The sequence below is a fragment of the Sardina pilchardus genome, chromosome 9 (genome assembly GCF_963854185.1).
Source record: "Sardina pilchardus chromosome 9, fSarPil1.1, whole genome shotgun sequence".
NCBI classification, from domain to species: Eukaryota; Metazoa; Chordata; class Actinopteri; order Clupeiformes; family Clupeidae; genus Sardina; species Sardina pilchardus.
The window spans coordinates 34,633,600-34,649,900 of NC_085002.1; the positions used below are offsets into that span (position 1 = coordinate 34,633,600).

The 16,301-nt window shown below is 38.8% G+C and overlaps 1 protein-coding gene across 1 annotated transcript in view; it reads left to right on the plus strand.

Moving 5' to 3' along the window:
- dock3 (dedicator of cytokinesis 3) overlaps positions 1–16,301 on the plus strand; it is a 597,933-nt gene that overhangs the window by 143,092 nt on the left and 438,540 nt on the right. Inside the window, exons 15-16 of the mRNA XM_062544851.1 lie at positions 1,024–1,148; positions 1,384–1,546. Coding sequence (XP_062400835.1) covers positions 1,024–1,148; positions 1,384–1,546 — 288 coding nt within the window. The remainder of the gene's footprint in view (positions 1–1,023; positions 1,149–1,383; positions 1,547–16,301) is intronic.

Genomic DNA, 16,301 nt, shown 5'->3' on the forward strand with positions numbered 1-16,301 from the left:
CCAGTCCTATCTTGCTTCGTTACAGTAACCGGTTAGCTCTAGGTGACGTTGGGAACACCCAATAGTTAGACAATCAAACCCTAACGTAAGCACTATAATAGCTAACGACAATCAAATTTAACGTTAGCTTCTAGCCACGCCAGTCTTAACTCAGCGTCCAACCTGATAGACATGCCAGTTGTACCATTTAGGTTTAACCCTTCTTCTCACAGTCGTTTGTACACAACAAGCTAAATTGTTATCATTCTCATCATTGCCATCATGTTTGTTGTTAGCAAGCTTGCTAACGTTATATTTGCTATATCATTTCCTCAGCCTACCTGTTGCTGCATAGCATAATTCGTTTCACTGTAGGTGAACTTCAGTAGGCCTACTAAACAAAGTGTCAGCGCTTGCAACTCGTTTGAAGTTGGCAACTTTATTTGTCTATTATTTTAATAAATTAAGAGTTATTTTCCAAAATACTAGTCTATCCACAATTTTAATGCATTTTCATGAATCACTTTTTAAATGTGGGTTTCCAAGTAATTTCAATGGAACTGTAATTGGGTTATTGTTGTTATTCATCTATTCTTATTGTGTCATACAGTAGGCCTATGTTGTCTTTTTAACTAATACAATGTTTTACACAGCAATCTTTTTACATTTACATGCAATGGTAATTCCTTCCATGGAATTACATTTTCTAGTTTTAGTTGTCCTCCATGCTTTCACTTACTGTACCACCGCTTGTTATTCTCTGCTCTGATGATGTAAAGCACACTGAATTACCTGCAAAAGGTTCTAATGTTTGCAAGATGCCACATAACCACACTCATTGCAACTGCAAAAAGAATTATTCATGCCTTATGTTGTTTGCAAAATGCTACTGATCACTCATCAGCCTGGAGCTCTGAATATATTTGTAACAGCCTTTATATCAGCACCGTATTTATTCTAGGTGAGGAAACACTGTATGTTTCACCCATGCCATTTGAAACTGATCCTGAAGAACCTTTGGGTATCTGCATATCTGTGACCTAGGTGACGTCCGGAATGACCTGTACTTGACATTAGACAGAGGAGACTTTGAGAGGGGCGGCAAAAGCGTTCAGAAAAACATTGAGGTGACGATGTATGTGCTGTATGCTGATGGGGAGGTCCTGAAAGTATGTCAGCCTTTTTGTTGTTTTACCATAGAAACCATTTTACCTTGTCATACAAATAATATTACACAACAAATAATAGTATAGTTTACTTTTATTTGTCATTTAATTCAAAATAATGGAATAGTTTGTTTTTGCAGTTCTGAAGATAACCCAATATGTAATCAGCAGTAATAATATGGTGTGTCTTTCTGTTTTTTTTGTGGACTTGTTCTTTTTGCTGTGTATTTTGTCTCAGGACTGCATCAGCTTGGGCACAGGTGAAGCTTGTATCACTGAATACCATTCCTTTGTGCTGTACCACAACAACAGTCCCCGTTGGAGTGAGATCCTCAAGCTTCCCATCCCTATTGACCGCTTCAGGGGCTCGCATTTGCGCTTCGAGTTCAGACATTGCTCCAGTGAGGCCTCTCTTCCTGCCATGGCTTGATTGTCTCACTAGTTTCCATTGTGTGTGTAATGTTTGGGCCCACTGTATGTCTACAGTCGTGGCCAAATTTGTTGGTACCCTTTCCCAAAAAAGAGAAAATTCCTCTATGTTTCTCTAAGATGAATTAAAACATAAGAAAAAGTGCCATTCATCTTTGTTTATTCCAAATTATACTTAAAGAAAGAGTCAAAAGCAAAGTCTATCACATAATAATTCAAATGAAAATGGAATGGACAAAAGTGATGGTACCCTTTACCTAGTAGTGTGTTACACTGCCTCTGAAGGCAATCACTGGCAACAAGCAGTTTCTGTAGCAGTTTCTTGAGAGTATTGCATCGATCAACAGGTAGCTTGGCTCACTTTTCCTGAACAAACTGCTCTCATGAGGCTTACAGGGAGACTTCTACACACTGCTTGTTTCAGCTTTTTCTATAGATGTTCAATAGGATTCAGATCAGGGCTCATAGAAAACCACGTTTTTCAGAGCTATATGTTGCGGGACCAGCCTGCCATCAATCATGTGTTGATATTCTTGTCTCAAGACAGGAGCTAGGATGGCATAATTTGCAGTAAGACCATAGTGAACGTCAGAGAGGGGTCGAAATAGATCCAGTTGCAGGGCATGCCATTGTTTGCATTTTCCTATTTGGTGTAAGAAAGTTTTAAGGAAATCATAGAGGACAAGGAGGTGGCAGAGTTATGCTGCTACCGTCATTTACAAGTTGCTACCGTCATTTACATTCACTAGTATGGAGCATGGCCAAACAGTGCTGGCCTACACTTACTTTGTGTTTGTACTGTACAATTGAATCGGTGAGTCTTCAAATGATTCACTCTTTAAGCTAAGCAAACAGAAATGTAAAGGTAGCACTAGGTCATTACATCCTTTCATTGTAACTTAGTGTGTTCTTATTGTCAGTATTATGCAATCAATGTGGCACAATTTAGGTTAGAGTCTGTAGATTCATCTATCAAAAGTGAGCAGCAATGCAAGGAACTAGAAATGCAAGGAATTAACAATGCATGAAAATGCAAAAATGTATAGAAAGATGATGTAGATCTGGTTACTAAGGTGTTGCTAGGGTAGACATGGTGGTTCCATAGTAATGAAAGTTGATAGTGTGAAGGTAGACAGTTTAAAAGTTGAATATGGATAGCTTAAAAGTTGTTGATAGGAAGACAATTTAACGAATGTTTATAGACACAGTTTAATTAATGTTGATAATAATAATAATAAATAATTAAGTATTTTATTTATGGGCACCTTTCTTGACATGCAAGGCAGGCTTGTGCACAATTCCAAATTTTAGAATTGGCCTCTGTTCAATTCATGAATTGGAATTTGAATTGAATTGGCTCCGCCCCACAGGAAGTTGAATTTGAATTGGAATTGGAATGACAGGAAGTGGAATTCAATTCATGGCAATTCAAAACAATTCCACAGCCACATAATAGGAAGAATGTGTTGAAACTCACATACATTCAGTTTTGGAAGGTTACTTTGGAAATGTAATTGATTACTGTTTTCAACTAGAAAACGTAATTTCGAAGAAATTACCAGTGCATGCAAAAGCAAGACATAAGATAAAATGTGAAACAAACTTAAATTTACAAACCGAACCAATACGTGATTGAACTTTTACTCTCTGAAGCTTGACTTTTCCACCTCTGAGTGTGAGTGCGTGTGAGTGTGCGTGTGTGTGTGTGTGTGTGTGTGTGTGTGTGTGAGTGGATGTAAGTGGATGTAAGGAGCATGGCTTTCTATGATGCAGTGAAATGGGGGAGTTAGGTTAGAATGTTGTGGAGCGCATGGAGAAGTGTGGTATATGAAGTGCTGCAGTCAGGTGTGTGTGTGTGTGTGTGTATGAGTGAATGGGTAGACAGAGAGAGCTGATAATGCAGGTTCAATTTAACTGGCTGTCAATTAAACTTGATAGGCCCTTGAGCAGCTGGCTCTTGACACAGGTGCAAATCGGCTTAATCAGCAGTGCAGTGCGATAGACCTCTGAAGTTCGCCTACAAAAAAGCTTGCCATATATGGGCAGTTGGCTTCAATTAACTCCCGGATCTCCTTATATGGGCAAGGATAGCTGCTTCAGAGGTCTATGAAAAGTCAATGGGGAAACATATTTTGCTAATATCTCAAAAAGTATCAAGTTTACAGAACTGAAATATATATAGACTTAGTCTTATTTTCAAGACCTACGTAACAAAGTTTGAACCAAGTTTCTACGTTAAACGGTTGAAGCTAATTTGGACCTGGTTAGGAGAATAATAATAACTAGAAATGCAATTCCAAGGAATTACCAGTGCATGAAAATGCAAAAATAGATAGATAATGTAGATATGGTTACTAAGGTGTAGCTAGGGTAAACATGGTGGTTGCATAGTTTACAGAGAGTTGATAGTGTGAAGGTAGACAGTTTAAAGCTGAAACATTCCAGTTCTAAATTAACTAATGATTTCTATTCATGTTAAAATGTTGATTAGCTAACTTAGCTAATGATTTCTAACAATTATGCTAAAAATGCTAACTATGCTAACAATGCTAACCAGGTTGATTAGCTAACTTAGCTAATCATTTCTAACAGTTATGTTAAAAATGCTAACTATGCTAACAATGCTAACCAGGTTGATTAGTTAACTTAGCTAATCATTTCTAGCAGTTATGCTAAAAATGCTAACTATGCTAACAATGCTAACCATGCTACTTAGCTAACTTGCTAGTGAGGACTTTTATTTTGAAACATTTGTTGATAGGGTATCCATGGTGGCCACTCTCAGGAATAAAGAAGTTACTGTAGTAAAATCATGTTGGTTGCTATGGAAACGGTCATAAACGCTTAATTTTAATGGTTGCTATGTTGGTTGCTAGGTACATGGAGGTTTCATGTAGTTGACTGGAGGCATAGTTGATGATAACTGACAGTTGGAATGGTTGAACAGTTAAATAGTTGAGTAGTTTCAATGGTTAAATGATTTTTTTTTTTTTAAAGATTATTTTTTGGGCTTTTTTTATGCCTTTAATGGACAGGACAGTAGAGAGAATGACAGGAAGTGAGCGGGAGAGAGAGTCGGGGTGGGATCCAGAAAGGACCACGGGGCGGGAATCGAACCCGGGTCGCCGGCGTACGGTGCAGGTGCCCCAGCCAGTTGCGCCACTGCCGGGGCCAATGGTTAAATGATTTAATAGTGTATTATTGAAGTGAGGACTTTTATTTTGAAACAGTTGTGGACAGAGGAAACAGTTTAACAGGATATGTGTAGTCTTCAGAGAGATTGTATGCTTAAAGCCTGAGAGAAACTGACAGTTGGTGCCCAGGTGGCCGGCCACCTGGCGTAAGATTCTAATTGCTGCCGTGATGTCATAAAGAGCAATGTTAAGTCTATGGGGGAAATTGTAATAGTTTTTAACTATTAGTTTAAAAAGTATAAAAGTTACAAAGTTGAAAAGTCATAGCACACATGTCCTAAGTAAGACCTACGTAACGCAGTTTGAATGAAGTTTCTACGTTAAACGGTTCTAGCTGATTTGCGTGCGTTAGAAGAAGAACTAGAAATGCAATTCCAAGGAATTACCAGTGCATGAAAATGCAAAAAAAGATAGATAATGTAGATATGGTTACTAAGGTGTAGCTAGGGTAAACATGGTGGTTGCGTAGTTTACAGAGAGTTGATAGTGTGAAGGTAGACAGTTTAAAGCTGAAACATTCCAGTTCTAACTTAACTAATGATTTCTATTCATATTAAAATGTTGATTAGCTAACTTAGCTAATGATTTCTAGCAGTTACGCTAAAAATGCTAATTATGCTAGCAATGCTAACTTTACTAACAATGCTAACCAGGTTGATTAGCTAACTTAACCGATGATTTCTAACAGTAATGCTAAAAATGCTAACTATGCTAACAATGCTAAATTTGCTAACAATGCTAACCAGGTTGATTAGCTAACTTAGTTGATGATTTTTTGCAGTTATGCTAAAAATGCTAACTATGCTAACTATGCTAACCATGCTAACTTGCTAGTGAGGACTTTTATTTTGAAACATTTGTTTCTAGGGTATCCATGGTGGCCACTTGATTAGCTAACCTAGTTGATGATTTTTTGCAGTTATGCTAAAAATGCTAGCTATGCTAACAAAGCTAACTATGCTAACTAGATAACTTGCTAGTGAGGACTTTTATTTTGAAACATTTGTTGCTAGGGTATCCATGGTGGCCACTATCAGGAAACAAGAAGTTACTGCAGTATAATCATGTTGGTTGCTATAGAAACGGTCATAAACGCTTAATTTTAATGGTTGCTATGTTGGTTGCTAGGTACATGGAGGTTTCATGTAGTTGACTGGAGGCATAGTTGATGATAACTGACAGTTGGAATGGTTGAACAGTTAAATAGTTGAGTAGTTTCAATGGTCAAATGATTTAATAGTGTATTATTGCAGTGAGGACTTTTATTTTGAAACAGTTGTGGACAGAGGAAACAGTTAACAGGATCTGTAGTCTTAATGAGATTGTATGCTTAAAGCCTGAGACAGAAGGTGCCTCTGATATAGCGTTTACGCGTCCTCTCTCGCTCCTCACTGATCTACATAAAGAATGATGGAGCGGCAACAATGGGATAGTCTAGCCCTTCTTCTATCTTTCTTTATGTAGATCATTGAGGATCGAGGAGCGAGGGAGGACATATAAACGCTGCTTGAGAGGGACCCACAGTAAATACTTTAAAAGTTGTATGTAGATAGTCTAATTAATGTTGATAGACAGAATGTTTAATGGATGTTGATAGGCAGATTGTTTAATAGAAATTGATTGACAGTTTAATGGTGGATGAGTGAATGGTCTGAAGAAGATGAATGGATAGAAGGTTGGATGGAATGTGCCTTATATTCTTGTTAAGAGAGACACTGATACAGCTCTCTGAGAGTAGTTGACACAGGTGTAATCAATTTAACTGGCTAGTCTTAAGAGAGCCAGAGTGTACTCTTAAAGCCTGAGACAGAGTAAATAATTAAAAAGTTGAATGTAGATAGTCTAATTAATGTTGATAGACAGAGAGTTTAATGGATGTTGATAGACAGATTGTTTAATAGATGTTGATAGACAGTTTAATGGGTGGATGAGTGAATGGTCTGAAGAAGATGAATGGATAGAATGTTGGATGGAATGTGCCTTATATTCTTGTAGAATGGAGAGACACAGCTCTCTACTGAGAGTAGTGGATACAGATACAGGTGTAATCAATTTAACTGGCTAGTCTTAAGAGAGCCAGCCTGAGACAGAGTAGATTGTTTAAAAGTTCAATGTAGAGCGTCTAATTGATGTTGTTGATAGGCAGACTGTTTAGAATGGGTGGATGAGTGAATGGTTTGAAGAAGATGAATGGATATAAAGTTGGATGGAATTAGGAGGACTTATTTTGATACTGTTGTGCGCAGAGGATACAGGGGAACAGAATATGTAGTCTTCAGAGAGGAGCCTGAGAGAAACTGACAGTTGGTGCCCAGGTGGCTGACCAGCTGGGGTAACATTCTAATTGCTGCCGTGATGTCATAATGAGCAATGTTAAGTCTATGGGGGAAATGGTGATAGTTTTTAACTAATAGTTTAAAAAGTATAAAAGTTACAAAGTTGAAAAATATAAAGCACATATGGCATAAGCAAGACCTACGCAACAAAGTTTGAATGAAGTTTCTACGTTAAACGGTTGAAGCTGAATTGCGAGCGTTAGAAGAAGAAGTTTAATAATAACTAGAAATGCAATTCCAAGGAATTACCAGTGCATGAAAATGCAAAAATAGATAGATAATGTAGATATGGTTACTAAGGTGTAGCTAGGGTAAACATGGTGGTTGCATCGTTTACAGAGAGTTGATAGTGTGAAGGTAGACAGTTTAAAGCTGAAACATTCCTGTTCTAACTTAACTAATGATTTATATTCATGTTAAAATGTTGATTAGCTAACTTAGCTAATGATTTCTAGCAGTTGTGCTAAAAATGCTAATTATGTTAGCAATGCTAACTTTACTAACAATGCTAACCAGGTTGATTAGCTAACTTAACCGATGATTTCTAGCAGTAATGCTAAAAATGCTAACTATGCTAACAATGCTAGATGCTAACCAGGTTGATTAGCTAACTTAGTTGATGATTTTTTGCAGTTATGCTAAAAATGCTAGCTATGCTAACAAAGCTAACCATGCTAACTAGATAACTTGCTAGTGAGGACTTTTATTTTGAAACATTTGTTGCTAGGGTATCCATGGTGGCCACTATCAGGAAACAAGAAGTTACTGCAGTATAATCATGTTGGTTGCTATGGAAACGGTCATAAACGCTTAATTTTAATGGTTGCTATGTTGGTTGCTAGGTACATGGAGGTTTCATGTAGTTGACTGGAGGCATAGTTGATGATAACTGACAGTTGGAATGGTTGAACAGTTAAATAGTTGAGTAGTTTCAATGGTCAAATGATTTAATAGTGTATTATTGCAGTGAGGACTTTTATTTTGAAACAGTTGTGGACAGAGGAAACAGTTAACAGGATCTGTAGTCTTAATGAGATTGTATGCTTAAAGCCTGAGACAGAAGGTGCCTCTCATATAGCGTTTACGCGTCCTCTCTCGCTCCTCACTGATCTACATAAAGAATGATGGAGCGGCAACAATGGGATAGTCTAGCCCTTCTTCTATCTTTCTTTATGTAGATCATTGAGGATCGAGGAGCGAGGGAGGACATATAACGCTGCTTGAGAGGGACCCACAGTAAATACTTTAAAAGTTGTATGTACATGTAGATAGTCTAATTAATGTTGATAGACAGAATGTTTAATGGATGTTGATAGGCAGATTGTTTAATAGATATTGATTGACAGTTTAATGGTGGATGAGTGAATGGTCTGAAGAAGATGAATGGATAGAAGGTTGGATGGAATGTGCCTTATATTCTTGTTAAGAGAGACACTGATACAGCTCTCTGAGAGTAGTTGACACAGGTGTAATCAATTTAACTGGCTAGTCTTAAGAGAACCAGAGTGTACTCTTAAAGCCTGAGACAGAGTAAATAATTAAAAAGTTGAATGTAGATAGTCTAATTAATGTTGATAGACAGAGAGTTTAATGGATGTTGATAGACAGATTGTTTAATAGATGTTGATAGACAGTTTAATGGGTGGATGAGTGAATGGTCTGAAGAAGATGAATGGATAGAATGTTGGATGGAATGTGCCTTATATTCTTGTAGAATGGAGAGACACAGCTCTCTACTGAGAGTAGTGGATACAGACACAGGTGTAATCAATTTAACTGGCTAGTCTTAAGAGAGCCAGCCTGAGACAGAGTAGATTGTTTAAAAGTTGAATGTAGAACGTCTAATTGATGTTGATAGGCAGACTGTTTAGAATGGGTGGATGAGTGAATGGTTTGAAGAAGATGAATGGATATAAAGTTGGATGGAATTAGGAGGACTTATTTTGATACTGTTGTGCGCAGAGGATACAGGGGAACAGAATATGTAGTCTTCAGAGAGATTGCCTGAGAGAAACTGACAGTTGGTGCCCAGGTGGCTGACCAGCTGGAGTAAGATTCTAATTGCTGCCGTGATGTCATAATGAGCAATGTTAAGTCTATGGGGGAAATTGTAATAGTTTTTAACTAATAGTTTAAAAAGTATAAAAGTTACAAAGTTGAAAAGTCATAGCACACATGTCCTAAGTAAGACCTACGTAACGCAGTTTGAATGAAGTTTCTACGTTAAACGGTTCTAGCTGATTTGCGTGCGTTAGAAGAAGAATAATAAGAAGAAGAAGCCTAGGAAGAACAGTACAGTGCATTTTCATGCACTGTAATAATAAGAAGAATAGGAAGAACAGTACAGTGCATTTTCATGCACTGTAATAATAACTAGAAATGCAATTCCAAGGAATTACCAGTGCATGAAAATGCAAAAATAGATAGATAATGTAGATATGGTTACTAAGGTGTAGCTAGGGTAAACATGGTGGTTGCATTGTTTACAGAGAGTTGATAGTGTGAAGGTAGACAGTTAAAAGATGAAACATTCCAGTTCTAACTTAACTAATGATTTCTATTCATGTTAAAATGTTGATTAGCTAACTTAGCTAATGATTTCTAGCAGTTACGCTAAAAATGCTAATTATGCTAGCAATGCTAACTTTACTAACAATGCTAACCAGGTTGATTAGCTAACTTAACCGATGATTTCTAGCAGTAATGCTAAAAATGCTAACTATGCTAACAATGCTAAATTTGCTAATAATGCTAACCAGGTTGATTAGCTAACTTAGTTGATGATTTTTTGCAGTTATGCTAAAAATGCTACCTATGCTAACAATGCTAACTATGCTAACCATGCTAACTAGCTAACTTGCTAGTGAGGACTTTTATTTTGAAACATTTGTTGCTACAGTGGGTACGGGTTGAGAATGCACCTTCTCCCGCGGGACTCCCGAAGAGATCCCGCAGGCCGTCAAGCCGATTTTTTTCGAGGCTAAGGCAATGTACCCAAACAACCACCAGGTGGCAGAAAGTTTCATCCCGCATTTCAAAATGATGAAGACCGCATATCCGTCAATAGTCGACTCCTTAATCTCATTTAATCATTACAATGAAGGTGATGACTGGCGAAATTATTCAAACGACGTTTCAATGAACCATTGTTGAAATGAATGAAAATGGTTATAGAAAATCGCCTAACGCCGACACAGCTGATTCTTTGATTGATTCTAAGCTGTTTTGATGTAGGGGATGGGTAAACTGGCGCGCTACAAACATGCTACCAATCAAATGTAATATTAGTAGGACTAGCCTACTTAGATACTTTAGTCATAGGCAACGTTGCCATGTTAATTTGGGCTAGAAGTTCTTGCTTGTGGCGCTCCTGTCCGCTGCTTCCCCCGAATTGTGTGGCAAATTTGTCAGCTATCAGCTTAAATATCAAATCATATTTTATTTCTCTTTGTCGCCGTGGTATTGGGGAAAACGCGGAGAAACGAGATGGTCAGTCCTCGTATTTTTTCTTCGCGTTTCGTTATAAGAAATATATAAGTAATAGTTAGTCTTCTTCCATATTGAACAGATCTACGGGACGCTCTTTGTTCCGTATTTTAAGGAACTACTCAATGCACACACACTACAATGAAAAACACACAAAGAAATCACTAAACATATAGCCTACAACCTAATGACACTTTAATGCAGCGTTTCTCAAACTATGGGCCGCGAAACGTGGAGACTGCTGCTTGTCCGCGAGACATGGAGTGAAATTAGGTCCGGTGATCTGATAATTTGCTGCGCAATTGACAAAGCAACCGCGGACCGACAGAAAAAGAAAGCAAACGTTGCTGCGGAAATGCTTGCTAATTTGATGTGTTTAAACATAGAGCCATACAATTAGGTGTGTCTGTTATTATGATAATTTTCGAGCATAACTGCTTGTCCATAGCTCAGTGACTAAAGCCTTGCCATAAGCACTGCTGCAGGTGCTTCTTTTATTATGCGGTTAGAGCATAAGCGCTTACTCATATAGACTATAACTCAGGGACAGGTGCAAAACCACCAACTGGGATGGATCGAAGGGCAAGCAAGCACTGCCACACAACGTGAAGGCCTTTGTGTTGTCAACACTAAACAGAAAGTTTCCTACGATGGGGAGAAGTGGCCGCAAGGACTGCATCGATAAGATCAACGAATACAGTAATGTTTTACAACCCAGCTGTATCCGCTGTTCATTCCGACATAACCCCACTCGGCGGTAGGCCTAGGCCTATTTAACTTTTTTTTTTCAAACAACGTGCCATTCCGACATGAGGTCATTAATAGGCTATTAATGTCATAACTATTAGGCTATCATTAGGCTTACTATGCATGGCTGTAGGCAGCTATGAGGCCACTGAGATCTGGACCTCATCGGTTTTGTGAAAGCCGATTGGAAATACATAAGTTTAGAGCGAACGTTTCAACTATGTTTGCCATGGTAGACAAAAACACTCAAATAAAACAATAGCCTAAAAAATAACTGCATGCGTAATGGACACGGCTCTATATCCTAAATAATTTTCGAGGTTCGCCATTTGGTAATATGACCTATCCTTACTGACAATAATTTAGATTGAGCACAACTAAAGTTGCACGAAGGCAAAATACAGTCCTAAAAGCCTATTCTATATAGCCTGGCCAAAATTGTAGATGTGCAAAAGCAGCATTTGCGTGCGTGCTTGCCGGTGAGGTGTAGCCTACAAAAATGAGCATAACATCTGATTATTAAAGTATGGCTATAGGATATAGGCTAGAGAAGAGTTGGTTTAAAATTCAAGTGTAGTAAAAAAGTTTGTACACATCCCCGGTCAAGGTGCAGAACAAGAGTAGGCTAAATCATAAAAAACTGGAAAAAGGTTCGCACACTTGAAATCCTTCTTTTTTTATTTGATTTTATTTTCGTGTGGTCTTCTTCAGATTAAAATTCAAGTACGTGCGCTATTTAACCCCTCGAGACCGACTGCAGTCTGCTGACACAGCCAGACGACTCTCCCAACCCATTCATTCGTTTTGGCCGATATAACCCATTCATTCGTTTTGTGCGTATATAGATTGCATGCTGCATTACCGTGACTCTTAGCCTACCTTGTGGATGATTTTTTCTCATTGGAATACAGCAGGGCAGAATGCCTTTTATCTAACAAACGCAAAAGCTGAGATTGTTGGAAGGACTAGGCTACTCAACAAACTTGTTTTTCGTTTCTGGGAGATCTCGTTATCGTTTTGGATTGTCGGATTTTTATACTTATTGTTTGGACTTATGGACAATGAACTTTGAGGGGTGGTTGTTAGTGCTTTACAAAGCTTTGTGTTAATAAGTGTCGGTCCTCCTATCCTTCAGCTCACTGCGCGATGCAGTTGCGCATAGTGGCCACGAAGTCATTAACTGTTTACGACACAATACATGATATTTGTGTTTTTCGTTTCTTAGATTTAATGCATGTTTGACATGTAAACAGGCCTTCAGTCCGTTAACTTAAGGCCTTCTTTAGCATGGGGTTGCTCGCATCCGCCCGTAACCTAGACTATTATGTGCGTGGCTGCATAGCCTACTCTTGATTATAATAAGAGGCAAATTGTTACAGGACAACTTAAACTGACTTCCCCAATGCTTCCCCGCAGCACATTACATTTTAATATAGGCTAATATAGGATGAACAAAGTCTATGCTATATTAAATCCAGTAGCCTAATAATTCTATGTGCCACGTCCGATTTCGCAAGTGATGTAGTAGGCTACGTTTAAACATCGACAAACGTCTGTGAGACTACCCATTTCATGAAGAGCAATTGTCTTGTGCGATCATTCCCCCTCCCCCACACTTGTCTAACCAGTTCACTAGACATTATAGCCTAGGCATTGTGGACGATTGCCTCCCTCCCCCCTCTCTCTCGACAGACACCCGACAGGGCTCGGGATCATGACATCAAAACTTCGCGGGCACAGCCACATTGGCAGCTTCACTCCTTAGTTTAGCCTACTATGGATTACTATGGATTTACTCCCGCCTTTTAGTGTGTTCCTGTTACTTAGTTTTTGCCTTCTTGGTAGTATGTTGCTGTGTAGTGGGGTGTAACAGTGCAACCCACGATCGCAAGAGGAAAAGAATAAATCGCTACTATATTTCTGCTTCTTGTCTTGTGCATCTGAATGAATGGATATTACGTTCAGTGCGCTACCAAATGGCGGCGATATTCCTAGAATGCAAGGCGTGTGCCCGAGCCCTATATTATGTAAATGTAAAAATGTGTGTGTGTGTGTGTGTGTGTGTGTGTGTGTGTGTGTGTGTGTGTGTGTGTGTGTGTGTGTGTGTGTGTGTGTGTGTGTGTGTGTGCGCTGAACCACGAATTCACATATTAACTTTTCTTTTCAGCAGACATCGCAATCATAAAAAAATCGCAAAACTTTTTAATAAAATAATGCCCCTTGTCTTAATGGGTTCCGGAGGTGCGTAGAGTAAGTTTTGAACCCCGGTCGCTGAGGTATGATTAAGATGCCTCAATCAGTTACGCCACAGTTCAAGTGTCAATCTCTTCGCACTTAGCCAAGAAATATAAAGGATTCAGTCAGTCATGTTCATTTATTCGCGGCATGCACTTGAAACGCCGATCAAAAGTTCTGACATGTTAAACTGACGTTAGTCATTACGCTAATTCACCACATGATAAAATGCTGTTATATTGACGCACAGTAGCCCACGGTAGTCTATGTCCATCTCTGAATCAACATGAACATGCATAACGAGATCCATATATTCTAAGTTGCTAGAAACTTCTTTTGCGGAGCTAGGCCTACTAGTCGATGGTTACAATGAATCACCCTCACTGCCCTATCGCATATCTGACCATACATTGTTACAATGTTACAAAATGCGCGATCTTCTCCATGCATGTAGCCTACGGTTATAAGTAAAGTGACATGATAGGCATGTAGGCATATTAAAGATATGTCTGTAAAATACATTTTATTTTCAGTTGTCAAAAGTGGTGGGGACAAAATCTGTGATAAAGTGCTGGGTAAGATACCCAGCGTCGCCGGTTAAAATGAACATGCCTCCGTTTTAAAATAGCCTATAGGCCTACACATTTCTAAGTATTCCTAGCATAAATGTAGTCTAAATGTCCATCTTGTCCATCTCTTTCGTCTTCGCCTTGACAATAATAGCCTATTCACGGAAATGCGGTCTTGTAACCGTAATGAATTAATGAATTAATCTAAGGTTGCCTATATCGAGTCTTTCAGGTTGAATTGAAGGCTTCTAAAACCATTTTCATTAATTTCAACAATGGTTTATTGAAACGTCGTTTGATTATAATTTCGCCAGTCATCACCTTCATTTTAATGATTAAATGAGACGGATTAAATGAGACGGATATGCGGAGCATTTCTCTCCCTCTCCATTGACCAAAACGTTGCTCTGGCATCTCTGCTGGACTGACTGAGTTATAGGCTACGTCGAGTGAGAGAGCCAGCTGTGAGGTACGCTATAAAACATTCGAAAACTCTGAAACTGCAATCTGACATGCCGAGCGTGATGTCTCTTTTCTCCGCTTGTCACCAACTCGGTGTCTTCGGGTTTTTCCGTGTTTTCCGGTATGAGCCGAACCTTCATTTTATTAAGGCGGTCTTATGTTGCCCCCTTGCGGTTGCAGTTTTAATTAAAGTCCCGATGCTTCGGGAGTCCCGATGTGCGGGAAAGAAAGGAGCATTCTCAACCCGTACCATCTGTAGGGTATCCATGGTGGCCACTATCAAGAAACAAGAAGTTACTGCAGTATAATCATGTTGGTTGCTATGGAAACGGTCATAAACACTTAATTTTAATGGTTGCTATGTTGGTTGCTAGGTACATGGAGGTATTATGTAGTTGACTGGAGGCATAGTGGATGATAACTGACAGTTGGAATGGTTGAACAGTTCAATAGTTGAGTAGTTTCAATGGTTAAATGATTTAATAGTGTATTATTGCATTGAGGACTTTTATTTTGAAACAGTTGTGGACAGAGGAAACAGTTTAACAGGATATGTGTAGTCTTCTGAGAGACTGTATGCTTAAAGCCAGAGAAACTGACAGTTGGTGCCCAGGTGGCCGGCCACCTGGCGTAAGATTCTAATTGCTGCCGTGATGTCATAATGAGCAATGTTAAAGGGATAGTTCGGATTTTAAGACACGAAGTTATATGGGTTCCCTGTCAGCAACGTTGTGCATCAGCACTGACTTACCCCCCGACAGCGTCCTGTGAGCCGAGATCCAGCCGGTTTTTGATCGTTTTTGATGCCGGACTATTTTCTTCAGCAAGTTTCTGGGGTCACGAAAGTAAAGTGTTTTTCTTCTCAAAACCATATGCGTTCAACAGAGTGATATATTTGCACCACTACTTTCTTCAGCATCAAAAACCGGCTGGATCTCGGCTCACAGGACGCTGTTGCGGGGTAAGTCAGTGCTGATGTACAACGTTGCTGACGGGGAACCCATATAACTTCGTGTCTTAAAACCCAAACTATCCCATGAAGGTGCTGAATTAGGTGACATTGATTGCTCAGAAATCGATTTTATATTAGGCCTATGTATTACAGTATTATGTATTATTTGCACAAAAAAACATTGATCATAGCCTATCGCCCCCATAACATTCACGCAACTTCAACGTGGATGAACTTATTAGCATACAATGATAAAAAGTAGAAGATTATTATTAACAGAGGATTATCTACCCTTTATTACATCCACCAAGGAGGTTATGTTTTCATCGGGGTTTGTTTGTTGGTTTGTTAGTTTGTTTCCCGCATGGATAAAAAGATTTGAACACTTCAGGTTTGATAGAAGGCAGAGGTCTGCGCTCTCTGAGTGCTTTTCTAGTTGAAATTATGGTACGGAAACTTTTTTTTTTTAAATCACAGCTGATTGACCAACATCCTCATTTAATTCAGTATTGTGTGCCTTTGGTTAACATTAACCATGAAAGCAAGCCCCCACATTAAACATTGTTGGACAGTGGGGGTAAGCAAGAAATAACAGGATAACGCTTTTAATTATTTTCAAATGCGTGCATGTTTCATTATTTGTGTGAAAACATTTCCAGAAACGATTTTCTTAATTAGCCTATTTACATAAAATCATTGGCGAACCAAAACAGTGATTTTGTATCATATGAGTTGCATGCCTAACA